The 17,257-nt window shown below is 38.8% G+C and overlaps 1 protein-coding gene across 1 annotated transcript; it reads right to left on the bottom strand.

Moving 5' to 3' along the window:
• Positions 1–8,598: 8,598 nt before the first annotated feature.
• Positions 8,599–9,114, bottom strand: LOC111897157 (uncharacterized). Its single transcript, XM_023893117.1, has 2 exons — positions 9,006–9,114; positions 8,599–8,936 (listed from the first exon to the last, which is right to left on the bottom strand). The coding sequence occupies exons 1-2, from the start codon at positions 9,112–9,114 to the stop codon at positions 8,599–8,601; spliced, it is 447 nt and encodes a 148-aa protein (XP_023748885.1).
• Between the last annotated feature and the right edge of the window lie 8,143 nt (positions 9,115–17,257).

Raw genomic sequence — 17,257 nt, 5'->3', positions numbered from 1 at the left:
ATGACACAGCGCGACGTAAATAGTGAATTTACGTTAGAGCGATGTTTGGCCTTAGTGATCTAAACGAAAGTCGTAGTGTTCGTTAAACCGAGAGAGTGCATAAAAAGAACGCCCAAATCTAACTTCGTATGAGGAATTTATGATTTTCAGAAGTTTCGACTTAGCGGTACGCAGCCCAGATACTCGAATATGAGATCGAGTGATTTTTAGCCGAAACAATCTAAACGAGAATCGAAGATCTCGTCGATAGTAGTGCAACGGTAAAAAGACAGATGAAAACGGACGTCGGATGAAGAAGTTATGAATTTCTAATGGAGTTTTCCTATCCCGACCTTCTAAAAATAATTTAAAAGTAATATATTTATAATATATTAAAAATAAAGTCAAAATTAGCCGACGGAGTCTAAATGAAAGTTGTAGATCTTGTTTTTATCTACGCGTCGATATAAATAACGTCGAAAATGGAGTTCGAGTGCGAAAGTTATGAATTTCTGAAGTTCGGGGCGCGAAACCCAAAGACTGTCAGAGACCACGACATGGAAACAGTGCCTACAATGTGGCATGTTTTTTGACGTCTCCTGGAGTTTGCCAGACCCAACTTGCGATGACGCATGCAGTGACGATCAAGCCCACGACGTGGAAACACTGTTCAAGACGTGGAAAGTGAGAAAACAGCCCTATAAATAGATTTGAAGGGGTAGCTGTTTGCGATCGCCAAATCTCTTCTCTCTCACTCGTATTGCATCGATTTACGTGCAAAGATGTACCCCCGAAGCCCCGATATCATCCCGAGACCCGAAGTGAGTCCCGACACTCCGAAGATCCCGAGAAGAAAAGAGTTTCCGAGCCGAAACCCTGTCCGCGAGAAACCTGGTGTGTGAAGATATCCCAGTTTCACCGAAGACTTACTACTTGGAGAGCCGTAGTGCTGTTCGATAATTGTATTATCAAGTGAGCGTATAGTCCCTTTCATAAACACGAGTATAATACAAGTATTGTTTAAATGTATTAAGTATATTGTTGGGTGAGTGTGTAGTTACTTTCTTCTAACATATAGATATGAAGTATTTGCTATGAAATACGTGCTATGTGTTTATACATTGTTTGTTTACTTGAGATGGATGTTGAATCAATGTTTTATACGGGTTTTTAAATAGTTTTAAATTGTATATGTAATTTATATCTACAAATATGTTGGGTAGAACATGGGTAGATGAAATAGTTGGTGTGTGATGAAATAATGTGATAAGAGATAGGTGAGGATATAACAGTGATGATAATTAGGTGATGATAGATAGGTAGTGAATTACGAGTCTAGGAGATGTTGTGGCTGCATATTCATGCGATGATAGTCTAACCCTTATCATGAATTACGAGTCCAGGCGATGTTGTGGCTGCGCATTCATGCGATGATAGTCTAACTCTTATCATGATTTACAAGTCCAGGCGATGTTGTGGTTGCGTAATCATGAGATGATACCCTAACCCTTAATAGACACATATTGAGGGAGTGATCCCCGAATTAGTATTTTCTATGCGATGTAGGCGATGATCCTTAGGAAAAGTTCTTAGGAACAAACATATAAGGAAATAAGATGTAAGGAGATGAGAGGTAAACATGATATAGGAGATGACCTTTAGGATAATATATTTAGGGAAGATTAAACGAAGATAATGGGGATGGGTAATTGGGTTGATTGTTTGATGATTAAATATAATAATTATATTATTGTGGGTTGAAAACCCTATACACTCATCAGGCTCGCAAGTCTGACCCACTCAATTTTCTTTGCATTACTGGTAATGGCACAAGAGTATAAGTTGGTGGACTTGACAAGAGATTTTAGATTATAGATTAGTAGTTATAAATAATTGTTGTAAGGTTTATTTTATACTGTTTATGCTTTTGGTCTCTATCGAAACATGACATCACGAGATTTTATTATTTAATGAAAAGTACATTCTCTTTGAGAAATTTTTGATAAAGTTTTATCATATTTTGTTTTGGGGACAAATTCTACAACTGCTTTCTATAAAAGATTACTCTGATTTTAAAAACAAAGCATATACAAATCGGTCTTTTCTGGCCGTGAAATTGGAGATGTCACAGTTGGTATCAGAGCATCAGTTTAAGCGAACTAAGAATTTGTAAGATTTCTAGACTTAAACTTAGATTGCTAAGCGATGATTGTGAGATGAGTGTCTACCATATTTTAGACACGAGTACTAGTATATTTTAGGAAAGATGCATAAAATGCTTTTATGTGCTAAATGCTATATGTTTGCCATATATGATATTGTTTGTTCGGATCTATGGTCTGATGCCAACCGGATCTAGGAACCTTATGTGTTTAGGATTCTAAGCGTACGACTACGATATTAGAACTAGCATGTAAACGTTTTAGAGTGATAAGGAGATTTATACGTCTATCGTAAATAAAACTTTCTTATCTTTAATTCTCGCTGGGTACACCGAACGTCTGCTTGGGTGTACAAAACATTATGGTGAAGACTCATAGAGAGTTGAGTAAATGGAGGAAATGAAAAGGCTTATGTTGTGAATGACACCTATTCGAAGATATCATAAGAGTGGTGTCTTGCCTTTAAAATATGTCAGACAGTATATTTAGAGGAGTATGATACGTCTGAAGTACACCTTCGATTGACAGGATGATGGAACGGTTGGTGTAATTCTTGAAGTTGTTCCATCGTCTGGAATTTCCATCACCAAACAAGTTGAAGTATAATTGATGAGTGAAGATGCGCATGGAAGAAGTCCTAGTAGAGTCTAGGAAAATTTTTATGATTAAATTGGACACATTCGTATGTGTTAAATTGTTTTGTGATTTTAAGACTTGGGGACTGTGAGACAATACTTGGGACGAGTATGAGTAGGTGAAAAAAGTAGTAGAGATCTATATTACTGGAAGCACAGGACTCACGCTTGGATCAGGGAAAGTCACAGGGTTACCAAGAAGCTAGTAATTGATTTTGTTTTATTCAAGTATGTCATTACCATTGTTTCGGTAATGACTAGTAAGATGGTTGTTATTCCGACCCTAGTGGTTATATCAAATTAAGTCCGACTATGATGAGTTTGTTACGTGGTTCGGAGAACCAAGTTCGATGTAGCATCTAACTGAGGTCAGAAGATTGAAATCAATGCGATCGATAACATCGCGCTCGTTGTTAAGGAAGCTTGTAGCTATAAATGCTACATGCAAAAATGTGATTATATCACATTAGAATATGAAGGAAGGTAAATTCCATTCTGGAATTTGACTCTAAGAGACTTGAGTCTAAGTGTTGCATTATACGTTGAGAGGCCATTAGAACACGACCCATCGGTCTGTTACAATAGATAAAGGAAAGTATTTATCCTAAGAAGAAGAAGGAGTCCACAATAAGGATTTATTAAGGTTACAATTGAAAGTTCAACATAGTATGAAGAGCAGATGAAAGATTGAGCATCACGGTTATTAATTAGGATGGAAAGTTAACGTATGGAATCATTGTTCAAGTCCTATTTTCGTTGATGATTCCGGGACGTAATTATCCTAAGGGGAGATAATTGTAACGCCCATAGATCCGGGCTAGTCAATTTAGAGATGATAAGCATCAAAAATGAATTTTTGATAGTAGATTATTTAGAAGGATTAATCTTAACTAAGTTGTAGTATATGTTACAAGGATTCCATACATATGAAGAACGCCGAAATCCGAGTTATAACGAAGAATTTATGACTTGTCGAAGTTTCGCGACAAAACCGGCACGACACAATGCGATGTAAATAGTGAATTTATGTTAGAGCGATGTTTGGCCTTAGTGATCTACACGAAAGTCGTAGTGTTCATTAAACCGAGAGCATGCATAAAAATAACGCCCAAATTTGACTTCGTATGAGGAAGTTATGATTTTTCGAAGTTTCGACTTAGCGGTATGCAGCCCGAATACTCGAATATGAGATAGAGTGATTTTTAGCCGAAACAATCTAAACAAGAATCGAAGATCTAGTCGATAGTAGTCCAACGGTAAAAAGACAGACGAAAACGGACTTCGGATGAAGAAGTTATGAATTTCTAATGGAGTTTTCCTATCCCGACCTACTAAAAATAATATAAAAGTAATATATTTATAATATATTAAAAATAAAGTCAAAAATTAGCTGACGGAGTCTAAATGAAAGTTGTAGATCTTGTTTTTACCTACGCGTTGATATAAAGAACGTCGAAAACGGAGTGCGTGTGCGAATGTAACGAATTTCTGAAGTTCGGGGCACGAAACCCCAAGACTGTCAGAGACCACGACATGGAAACAGTGCCCACAACGTGGCATGTTTTCTGACGTCTCCTGGAGTCAGCCAGACCCAACTTGCGATGATGCATGCAGTGACGATCAAGCCCACGATGTGGAAACACTGTCCATGACGTGGAAAATGAGAAAACAGCCCTATAAATAGATTTGAAGGGGTAGCTGTTTGTGGTTGCCAAATCTCTTCTCTCTCACCCGTATTGCATCGATTTACGTGCAAAGAAGTACCCCCGAAGCCCTGATATCATCCCGAGACCCAAAGTGAGTCCCGACGCTCCGAAGATCCCGAGAAGAAAAGAGTTTCCGAGCCGAAACTCTGTCCGCAAGAAACCCGGTGTGTGAAGATATCCCGGTTTCACCGAAGAGTTACTACTTGGAGAGCCGTAGTGTTGTCCGATAATCGTATTATCAAGTGAGTGTATAGTCCCTTTCATAAACACGAGTATAATACAAGTATTGTTTGAATGTATTAAGTATATTGTTAGGTGAGTGTGTAGTTACTTTCTTCTAACACATAGATATGAAGTATTTGCTATGAAATACGTGCTATATGTTTATATATTGTTTGTTTACTTGAGATAGATGCTGAATGAATGTTTTATACGAGTTTTTAAATATTTTTAAACTGTATATGTAATTTATATCTATAAATATGTTGGGTAGAACATGGGTAGATGAAATAGTTGGTGTGTGATGAAATAATGTGATAAGAGATAGGTGAGGATATAACGGTGATGATAATTAGGTGATGATAGATAGGTGAAAAATTACGAGTCCAGGAGATGTCGTGGTTGCGTATTCATGTGATGATAGTCTAACCCTTATTATGAATTACGAGTCCAAGCGATGTTGTGGCTACGTATTCATGCAATGATAGTCTAACCCTTATCATGATTTACGAGTCCAGGCGATGTTGTGGCTGCGTAATCATGCGATGATACCCTAACCCTTACTAGAAACATGTTTAGGGAGTGATCCCCGAATTAGTATTGTCTGTGCGATGTAGGCTATGATCCTTAGGAAAAGTTCTTAGGAACAAACATATAAGAAAATAAGATGTAAGGAGATGAGAGGTAAACATGATATAGGAGATAACCCTTAGGATAATATCTTTAGGTAAGGTTAAACAAAGATAATGGGGATGAGTAATTGGGTTGATTGTTTGATGATTAAATATAATAATATATTATTGTGGGTTGAAAACCCTATACGCTCACCAGGCTCCCAAGCCTGACCCACTAAGTTTTCTTTGCATTACAGGTAATGACACAAGAGTAGAAGTTGGTGGACTTGACGAGAGATTTTGGATTATAGATCAGTAGCTATAAATAACTGTTGTAAGGTCTATTTTATATTGTTTATGCTTTTGGTCTGTATCGGAACATGACATCCCGAGATTTTATTATTTAATGAAAAGTACATTCTCTTTGAGAAATGTTTTGATAAAGTTTTATCATATTTTGTTTTGGGGACAAATTCTGCAACTTCTTTCTATAAAAGATTACTCTGATTTTAAAAACAAAGCATAAACAATCGGTCTTTTCTGGCCATGAAATTGGGGATGTCACACTTAAAAATACATCTCATTCAATTGTTATTGTAGCTGTCTATGTCGATGACATCTTGATTACAGGAGATGATCAAGATGAAATTGCAGCTCTCAAAAGTTTTCCGGATGATAAGTTCCGTATAAAAGATTTGGGACAAATCCATTTTTTTCTTGGATTGGAGTTTAATCATGTTCCTAATGGCATGATTGTTCATCAACAAAAGTATATTAAGGAATTACTTGATTTGTATTCTATGGCTGATTGCAATCATGTATCCACTCCTCTTCCTCACAAGATTCGTTTATTACCAGCTATGGAAAATCCTTTAGTTGATCCCACAACATATCAACAATTAATTGGTAAGTTGAATTTTTTAATTTATACAAGACCTAATTTGTCTTACTCAGTTCAATACCTAAGTCAATTCAATCAACACCATCTCAAACACATTATGATGCTACTTTACATGTCCTACAATACCTCAAAGGAACATTACATCAAGGATTGTTTTTTCACCAAAATGACAATTATACCCTTCAGGCCTATTGGGATTCTAACTGGGCTGCATGCCCAATCACAAGGAGATCTGTCAGTGGCTACTTCATCATGTTTGGCAATACTCCTATTGCATGGAAATCCAAGAAACAAATTATTATATCTTTATCCTCAGCAGAGGCGGAATATCGGTCTATGAGAAGATTAGTTGCTGAATTAGCCTAGTTAAGTCGACTTTTTCATGAATTTCAAGTCCCAAATATTACCCCAATACCCCTAAAATGTGATAATAAGGCAGCCATCTTTATTGCTTCTAATCCTGTTTTTCACGAGAGAACTAAACACATTGACATAGATTGTCATTTTATTAGAGAAAAACTTAAAATTGTCTTATCTCTTTATCCCATGTTTCAACAAATCAGCAAATTGCAGATGCTCTTACCAAGTCTTTACCATGACCAAAACACAAAGAAGCCGCAATCAAGCTAGGTCTTCAGGCATATCCACCACTGGGGGGGGGGGGGGGGAGGGGGGGGGGGGAGGGGGGGGGGGTTATCATTCAATATTCATAGACACGTGTCCTGGTTGTTAGAGTATTTGTTAGTTTCGGTTATTTAGTTATTCTTTACAAGTCTGTTTAAGTTCTTGTAAATATGTATTGAGTTTTTCATTGAGTTCAATCAATGAAAGAAATGTTCTCTCTCAAACATATTTCTCTCTCTAGATTTCAAATGTAATAACTTCAACCGGCTGAAAGATAAGCTTACGTTATGTCAAATAGTGTTTGATAGTATAGTTGAGGTTGGGTTGTAGGTTCTTTGGCAATTTCGGAATGAAGTTGTTTTTGGAGATAAGCTTACGTTATGTCAAATAGTTTTTGATAGAATAGTTGATTTATCTAATTTGTGGTTTGGTAATAGGAATAATAAAATTAGCGCTAGTTGATGCAATTGGCTCAAAAATCCTTTATTTGCAAATTCTATGTAATTTGTTTAGCCACAGGCTAATTTCCAATAAATTGAACAATTTTAATGACAAACAATTGTGTCTTATAGTCTCAGATGACCTATTAACAATACTAGGCAAACAAGGATATTTCAAAAAAAAAAAAAATAATAAACTTTGAAAATGCAATGAGGATAGTATTATAAAGTTTGGTATAATAAATTTTTCTCAAAAAAATGAAAATACAATAGGTTTCTGAAATTTGTCCGTATATTTATAACAAAAAATGCTTTCTTTTTTTAGTTTACTCTTTTGTAATTATCAAACCTCTATACCTTAAAGCAATTTTTTTTAAAATTCTTTCTTGAATCTTAAGTTGAAAGAGAGTTAAATTTAAATCAACTCCAATTTGAAATACTAATATTAAGTGGTCACTAAAAACACTTGAAATAACAATTTAGTTTTTTGGCATACATCTTATTTTTTAAACTCAAATAAGTAAAGATAGAACAAATTTTCTTCACAATCATATCTACGTGGAAACTCAAGTTATAATAATCATTTTTTTCTACTATTTCTGTGAAATTGTATTTTGAAGAAACATAATCAAAATTATAATGGTAAACAGGGGGCGGATCTAAGGGTGTTTTGAGGGATCCGTGCAAGTTGCAACTAATTCATATTTTCGTATTAATGTAAAAAATATATTTTTTTATTAATGTGCAGACATTATATGTGATTGTATTCATATTTCATCATTTTTAATTACAAAATGTGCTCTATTCAGATGGTGAAAGGCATGGAGTATATGGTGACTTGAACTCAAAAGTCCTTAGTACGATTCTCGTTCATAACATCTTAATTTAATTTTGCTTTGCTAGCTTTAAATGCAACCCACATCCTGTAAGTAAGAAAACCCACAACTTTTAACACTAATATAAAAATGTAAACATATCCGATGCCATCCATTTTTTTTCTTCACAAATAAGATCGACACACTTTTAACACTAATATAAATATGTAAATTCTTCTTCACAAACAAGATCGACACTCCCCATGACGAACTATCTAAAACTCCACCTGCCTATTCGGAGGCACTCTAGGTAAATCCTCTGGGAATACATCTAGGTATTCCCGAACAATCAATACATCATCCACCACCACCTTACCCTTCTCCCGGGTATCCATCACATAGGTTATAAATCCGGAACAATCTTGCTGAAGATGGCGTCTGACCCTAGGTATTGAACATAGAACCGACCCACGTTAAACATTCTCTCCCTGAATCACCAACTCTCACTCACTTGGGGTCCGAATCGGCACCGATTGATGCTTGCAATCAATCATTACCTCATTGGGGCTCAACCAATTCATCCCCACATTGACCTTGCTCTCACATAAGGGAATATAAACCAAATCAACCGGATGCCGATCACTGAACAACTCCAACACACAACCCTGATGAACCCTCGATACCCGCACAAGATGATTATCAATAATCTCAACCTCTAATGGACAATCTACCTCCTCCGGAGTAATGACAAACCTCTTGCTAAGTACAAGAGATACAAAGGATCGAGTATCCCTCGAATCAAACAAAACCAAAACAGAGATACCCTTCACAATGAACGACCCTAAAAGTAAAACGCAGGTATAAGCAGGGAAAATCAATATAAATAAATAGATAAGGAGAATATATATACCCATCACCACGTCAGGTGTTGCATGAGCCTCCTCAGCTGTCAGCTGAAATGCCCTACTCCTCACAACATGCGCCTTCGCCTTGCCCTGACGGCCATCCGTAATCCGCATGGTCACCAGAGTGGGTGCTACAACTAGTTTTGTTGTCGCTACAATCAGAAATAGAACTTTTTATAGCCCCTCTGATTGCAATGAAAGCAAATCGGATTCCATCCCTGGGTGGTGGCTATGTAGTCCCAACTAAAGGGCCTAGTCTTGCCGCACTTATAGTAGCATGAACCACCTCCCCTGCAAGCTCCATCGTGAGAATTTTCGCACTTGCCACAATGAACCCGACCCTACTGTCCCTTCGATCTCAAATTAAAAACCTTGGGCCTTTTTCCCGAACCCTCAGAAATCTGAACCTGATCTGGCTTCTCTTCTTATCCATCTCCAAGTCATTCTCCCTCTCTTTAGCTCTTGCCACCATATCCTCCAATGTCTTGCAACTGGACATACTCAGAAACTACCCGATATCGCTCATTAGCATAGCATGAAACCTTGCCTTCTTCATCTCCTCATCCACCACGTATTGTGGAACTAGCAACGCCCTCTTACGAAAACATAGCGGTGACCTCCGCCACTGTCTTAGTAGTCTGGAGAAGGTCCTAAAACTCCCTTGCCAACTGCTGGACCTCAATTCCTGGTGCAAACTCAGCCCGAAACCTCGTCACGAAATCCTCCCAAGTCATAGACTCAACTGCCTCACCTCCCTTGGTGGTCAAACCTCCTCCCACCAATCTCAAGCTTTGTCCTTCAAAAGACACGAAGCAAGTCTGACCTTTGCCCCCTCATGGAAACAGCTAGTCCAGAAGGCGTTCGTAACATCCGCTAACCAATGCCTGCTCGCAAACGGGTCCTTCTTCCCGAAGAACTTCGGGGTTCCACATGCCTGGAACTCACGAAAGGTCAAAGTGCGAGCTCCCATCATCACTACCATCTCAAAATGAAAAGCACCCAAGCACTCATCCAGAATCTCCAAGATACCTCCTTGACCGTACCAAAGATTACAGGAGTCTACTCAAGAATACTGAGGGTAATCTGTAACATCGTGAATTTTTCAAACAAATTTTTTTATTTTAAAATAACAAAAATGCTCATAATACATTTCCCAAAATCCCAATTATCAAATGAACAAACATAAATTCATAATTGTTTAATTAATGAACCAGGATCCTCCAAAACATAACTCTTTATCTCGTGTGTACAATCAAGTCGTCGCCTTCCTGTGAACCTGAGAAACACCTGAAACACATAACACATAACATGGTAAGCACGAAGCTTAGTGAGCTCACCAAAATACCACATACAACACATATTAGCCACTCGAGGCTATAACTCTGTGGACACTCTGGCCCTAACTTTGTGGACCTTCCGGTCCTAAGCTGGTTGGACCCTCCGGTCCGGTCTGCTTGAGCTTTCCGGCCTCATAAATCGTTGGACCCTCCGGTCCGGTCTATAAACTCCGCATAGCATATATCACAAAGACATAATGCATAGCATGTCACATACAACAGGATAACATAATACTCAATGTAAGCAGATAAGACCTTCCGGTCACACATAACTACCACTCAAGGTAAAGTATAGTGAGAAGACTCACCTCATAAGCCGACTAGTGTAATCTTGTACTCGGACATCTCGAACTAGTCTCCGCCTAACACATAAATTACACATCTCTAATTATTACCTTGATCCTACTTAAATACCCCAAGGACCACACTCTCTTTCTTCTTAACTCCTGGAGCGAATAAAATACCATTTTATCCCGCCGAAATCTGCTTTACTAATGTTGACCAAACCCTAAGGTCAACAGAAGTCAAACTTGGTCAACAGTCCTTTTGACCTAACTTGTCGAGTGCATATAGTGACTCGCTGAGTCTCATTGACTCTTAGGGGCCCTCTGGTTGACCCAACTCGACGGGTCAACCCTCCGACTCATCGAGTCATTACGCGACACATCTATTCGGGACAAACCCTAGGCTACTCGCCGAGTCAGCAGCTAGACTCGGCGAGTCTATTCAGACTCTCATGCATACAGACGATTTCAGGGCCTAATCTCATCCCAAACTCTAGATCTACACTCACGGGGCTCAGAAATCACATAAAGTCATTAACTTTACACCCATGCAGGGCATCTAGAGCAATACATTCCATAAACATGAGCTAGAAGGGTTGTACACACCAAAAGCTTCAACAAAATTGAGAAAAGCATGGGTCATAAGGCGTTTGGGACCTCCTAGGGTCCAGATCTGAGGTTAAACTTGCTCACAACTCTCAAATCCACAAAGCCCCAAAAAGATATGAAGAAGAAAAGCTCTAATTATCCACAGATGAGAAATTTACACTAAGGAGAGGTTAGGAATTGAGATTTATACCTCTCCCGATGCTTTGAGGATGAAACCTTAGCAGATCTAACACCTCTTCTTGATCCTCTAGCTTGGCCCTTTACTCCTTCCTTTCAAAAATGACCACAAAGCATCACAATAGCTTTCTTGTTCACTCCAAGCTCTCACACACGGTTTAGGGTTTCCTTCCAGAAGAGTAGCCTCAATAGGAGGCCTTAAGGGACTTTAAATAGGTCACATGCCCAAGGATTTAGGGTTTCTGTCCACAGCGCTGACTCGGCGAGTCAGATACCCGACTCGTCGAGTCCATCCATTTGACGCGTATGCACGTCTCCAAGCCGCGACCAAACTCGACGAGTTGAGGATCCAACTCGTCGAGTTCCCAACTCAAACTCATGCCTATATATCAAAATGCCATACCTCAGATATCAGGATGTTACATAATCTTTACTGAAATGAACTCCCACATCTGATCATCTATAAACCCCGCTCTAGATCCCAAAATCGAACCATCATTGGCACCAAATCCACTACCATAACCTACTTGAGTGATCACCATACTAAAAATAAACCATATAAAACATCAAAACATACTCGAAGAATCCCACACTATACAAGCTTCCTGGTATCTTTGTGACTCTCCTTGAATCGAGTACGGATCCTATGCTTTCAATAATACAAGCCCATACTACCTTCCACATCTATCTGTACTTTCCTCAAGAATAGCCCTGAATCCCCCAAGTTACTTTCCTATCAATCCAAACAACCCTTATCAAAACAAGGCTCTCGACACCTAACCGCCTCTTAGGTTTTCCTAGGGCTTCCACCACACCACTCCCTGTTATCAGCTGCAAAAGGAACTCCCCCCTAACACCCTCTAACTAGCTTACGAATACAATTATGTACCATCAACACCATATAATTCTTTGAATGAAAGTTCTCACAGTACAATGGTTGGACCCAAACAAGAGCTTTACAATAGGGTTAAACCTAACCTTTTAAGGTCGGATTATTATGTGGGATCAGCTATTGATGGGTTGTTATCTTGATATTGGCGGTTCAGGGATCTGTCAGCCAACAGCCAGGGATCGTCTATATGATTCGACAGTGCGATGTGAGTTTTCCTCACTATACTTGTTGAGTCCGTTTGTGTTGCGTCTTGAGCCATATATTTTGTATCCGGATTAGGCATGTCCATCCGTGTCTATCTAGATTAGTTTCATTGTTATCTAGATTAGCTGTTAGGGTTATAGTATATATATGCATGCATGTATGCGTATATTAGTTTTTGTGAATTACGTTGATTCTTGTAACCCTAAACACCTCTACAGATTGAAGTTCTTTATCGAGCTCTTCTAAGGTGTTATCACATTAATCATACGACATATTCAGTGCCATACTTGTGTTCTTTATTACGTTCTTGTTTAATATCCTGTTTAGAATCATACGATCCTAAAAGAACTTTGTTCTAACAATTGGTATCAGAGAAAGAGACTGTGTGATCAACACACATTCCTTCTGTATTCATAATACTTTAGGGTTTCCGCTTTTATCGTATAAAAAGAAGCCATCATCTTCATATCAACGACAACTCTGTTTTTGATAAAACCCTAATCTCAAGTTTACAGGTTTGATTCTAGCAGCTCACCATGTCTCACGATGATTCGTATACAAACCCCATTAACATCTCAAACAGCATCGGATCAATAACCAGAGTACCCATACTCTATACTCAAGACTACGAAGTATGGGCTCATCACTTTGAAGATTACGTGGTTGGATCTGAAGACAATGGCTATCTCATCTGGGAAGCTATCACTCTTGGACCGTTTGTACATTTGGGGACAAACACGACTGTTAAGTCGCAAACTGACTACAACAAGTTGGTGACAGATGTTGAGAAGATGCCACAGGATGAGAAGGACAAGCTCTTGTGTAACGTAAAAGCCATGCGAATGATAAGATTCGCCCTGCAATCTGACACCTTTCGGCTAGTAGGTTCATGCACAACTGCTAAAGAGATCTGCGATAGGTTGAAGGAACTTTACTCAACTGACGAAGATCTGGAACACTCCATTCAAGCTCTGTTACTGTCAGAATTTGGAGTTTTCGAACAGAAATCTGAAGAGAAGCTTGTACAGACCTTTGATCGGTTCAATCATCTCTTAAGTAAGATGATCAAGCATGGGATAGAGAGGAAGCTGATCGAGCAGAAAGTAGCATTCATGAACGGGCTGAGACCAGAATGGATGGCTGTGGTTTCCACTGTGAAGGCGCATGAACAGTTCAAATCGTACACGCTGGCGAAACTAGTAGGGATACTAAAGTCCCATGAAAGTGTTTGTAACCAAGGAAGCGAAAGTGGTCTCTGGTGTGGGATCGTTGGCTCTTGTTTCTAAAGGAAAAAGTAATGTAGAAGAAGAAGAAGAGTCAGACATGTCAGAGTGCGACCTTACAAGTGAGGAGTATGCCTTGATGGTCACAAATCCAAAGAAATTTGCAAGGAGAAAATTTCCCGTCAGCAAGAACCAAAACTGGCAGGGAAGTTATAGTTCTGAGAATATGAAGGATGAACCGAAAGTCTCCTCTCAAAATGATGAAGAGAAAAAGGAGAGCAAGCTTGCAGGAGACTCTAGATACGACTGCAACTATTGTCATGGCAAGAACCATTTTGCCAAAGATTGCATGTTGAGAAAGATGGCTGAGAAAAGAGAGGGTGAAGATGATGAGGCGAATTATATGCGCAAATTAGAAGAAGTCAAGAAGAAAAAGGCGTCCAACAGCTCGATGAATGCCTTAATCGTACAGGAGAATGCTGGGGAAGATGAGTTTGGTGGCGTAGAAGTCTGGTCAACTGACTCTGAAGACGAAGAGGTTAGAAGGCCCACTCATGGAAAGGCGTATGTGGCAAAGAATGAAGGTTCGGGTGGAAAGTGCTTTATCGTCGCTGCTGGTCTATCAACCGAAAGTGCAGATACGGAACTGAACCTGACAGAAAACTAGTGTTTTGCGGCCAAACCGGTGAGTGAGAAGATCAACGAGTACAATCGATTGATCAAAAAGGTACATTCTATTCTTGAGTCTCTTAAAATTTCAAAAACTGATTATCAAGAAGAATTAAATGAATTAAACATTAAATTTTCTAACCTAAGTAGTAGCCTCATGCAAACCCGCTTAGCGAATTCTAACCTAACTGACCAACTCGACAGGGTGTCTTCAAAAAGTGAGGAAAAGAGAATGTGGATTGAGCTGAAGGAAGCGGAGTTAGTTAGAGCTAGGGATGAAAGTATTTATTTGCAAAGAGACAATTTAAATTTATTAAAACAAAGAAATGTTTTCTGTTTAATTGCTAAGCGTCTTTATACTAATATTGCTCAATTACATTTAAGCTGTGAAATTGGAAAGAAAATTCATAAAATGATTTTGCCCTTTCTTGAATTTAAGGAAGATGAAGTTATAGCAGAATGTGAATCAGAAGTGTCCTCTGAAGAAACATCAATGTCGTATAGGCTAGGTTTGGATAAGATAGAAACCTTCATCGACTCTAAGGAACATAAAAGTATCTTAAAAGATATCTTAGATGAAAATGATAGGCTAAAGATTAAAACTGAAACTATGCAAACATTCGATGTGTCAAATGCCAAAATTGTTAAAGATAATAAAATAAACTTAGATAATTCATCTGAATTTGATGCAGAAAGTGAGATGAGTGAAATCTCAGTAGAGGATGAAGTTGATTGCTCTAAGTTTATGAAAAATGAAACCGAGGATGAAAAACCTATTATATCAGAAAACTTGGTTGAGTTTGCTCGTCTGTCAAAAGAACAGAAACAAAAACTCAAGGAAAAGGCCTTGGTCTATCAAAAGGTTCAGACCGTGCCAAATCAGGTTTATGCTGTGACTGGGGTCACTCAAAGGCAAACGGCAGAATTAAGAATCATAGTTGACGAAGATAACGCTGAAGGATGCGAAGACTATTTTTGGTCTGCTCCTATTGACAACGCAGACGAGACTGTGGGACTATCTGAGAAAACCACATGGAGAGTCAAAGGTAGATACATACCAGAACCCATCAACAAACCCTCCAGTTTCAACATTCCAAGCAAAAGTGGAACCAAAGATGTTCCTGAGGAACCAATGGTTGAACCTGATGTTCCAATCAAGAGGGAAGAACCGAAAGTTCAAACTAAGAAGAGTACAAAATCTAAAATGGAAGGTAAGACAACTGTAACTCAGAAGGAGAAACCAAAGGCCAGCTTCAATGTCCACAAATCTCAGAAGGAGCTAGCTAAACATAAACGCTTGAGAAATTAGAGATATGCAAAAAATCTGAATGAACGGAAAAGGCATTGGAATTCTCAAAATCCCAACTATGAGCCTCCCAGAAAAGGATCCATGGACAAGGGAAAGGAAAAGTTGAAGGAAAATTTCAGTCCAAATTCCTATTATTCCAAATCCCAGAACCGAAAGTCATGTCTCGATCCTGAACCCACTTTTGTTCCTCGACCCAGTTTCGGTCCTAGACCTAGTTTCGGTCCTAAACCCAGATTCGGTCCTCGACCTAGATTTGGTCCTCGAACCAGATTCAGTCCTAAACCCAGATTCGATCCTAATCCTAGTTATGGATCCTCCCAGTCTCAAGTTGAAACAAATTCTTTAAAGGACATCAAAGGAAAAGGAAAGCTGGTATCAGACTCACTAAACCTAGGAATCAAACGAAAAATCCTAAACCATCAAAAGCAACCCCAACTGATACACCAAAATTTAAAGAAGATAAAACAAAAATCAAGGTGTATACCATTAAAAGAAAAGATCAAACCACTCTTATTAAACGAACTTATTTAGTTGATGTTTCTGTAGTTATTCCTTTCTCTGTGAAAAACTCACTAGGACCCAAGAAACTTTGGGTTCCTAAATCTGCTTGAATTTACAGGTAATCAGTGACGAGCAGTTTGACGACGAATGGTATATAGACAGTGGTTGCTCGCGTCACATGACAGGGAGGAAGAAGGAGCTAAGAGAGTTTCGGTCCCTGGAAGATGGTGGGTCTGTGAAGTTTGGAAACAATTCCTATGGAACAATCAAAGGATACGGCATGATAACTAATGGAGACTTCTCGATCAGAAAGGTGGCTTATGTAGAGGGATTGAACCAAAATCTCATCAGCGTTTTGCAATTAGTTGTGGGCACAGGTTTGAAGGTATCATTCGATGATGAGGGGTCTGAGATAATGGAAAAACAATCTAAGAAGGTTCTGCTGAAATCTGCACGAAAAGGAGAGATGTACCCTCTGAATCTTAACCCAATTCGAGGGACACCAACCATCTGTCTGTTGTCAAAGGCAAACACCGATGAAAGCTGGTTATGGCATCAATGTCTATCACACCTAAATTTCAAAGACATCAACAAATTAGTGATTGGTGATCACGTTCGAGGCCTTCCTCTTCTCAAGTTTGATAAGGAGCATTTATGTGCAGCATGTGAGATGGGTAAACAGAGCAGAAGAAGCCACCCTACACGCATCAATACTAAGATAGTGGAAGCACTTGAACTGTTACACATTGATTTGTGTGGACCTTCTGCTATAGAGAGTATCGGTGGAAGTAAGTACATTCTTGTCATTGTAGATGATTTTTCACGCTTCACTTGGGTTTTCTTTCTTAAGCAGAAATCAGATGCTACTCCCAAGCTGAAGGCATTCATCAAGCAAGTGGAAGTACAACTAAAGAAGACGGTCAGAAACATCATAAGTGACAATGGTCTGGAATTCAAGAACAAGGATTTTGAGGACATTCTGGCTGATAAGGGGATAACTCACAATTTTTCGGCCCCTTATACACCACAGCAGAATGGGATTGTTGAAAGAC

Source organism: Lactuca sativa, chromosome 3 (assembly GCF_002870075.4).
Source record: "Lactuca sativa cultivar Salinas chromosome 3, Lsat_Salinas_v11, whole genome shotgun sequence".
Taxonomy (NCBI): domain Eukaryota; kingdom Viridiplantae; phylum Streptophyta; class Magnoliopsida; order Asterales; family Asteraceae; genus Lactuca; species Lactuca sativa.
This window is presented reverse-complemented; position numbering and strand designations above follow the sequence as displayed.

Bases quoted from the DNA above. Each gene is read 5' to 3' on its own strand.
- LOC111897157 (XM_023893117.1), bottom strand. From the start codon at position 9,114: ATGCGGATTACGGATGGCCGTCAGGGCAAGGCGAAGGCGCATGTTGTG. The intron at 8,937-9,005 runs GTATATATATTC...TTTTACTTTTAG, and splicing joins AACACCTGACGTGGTGATGG to GGTCGTTCATTGTGAAGGGT.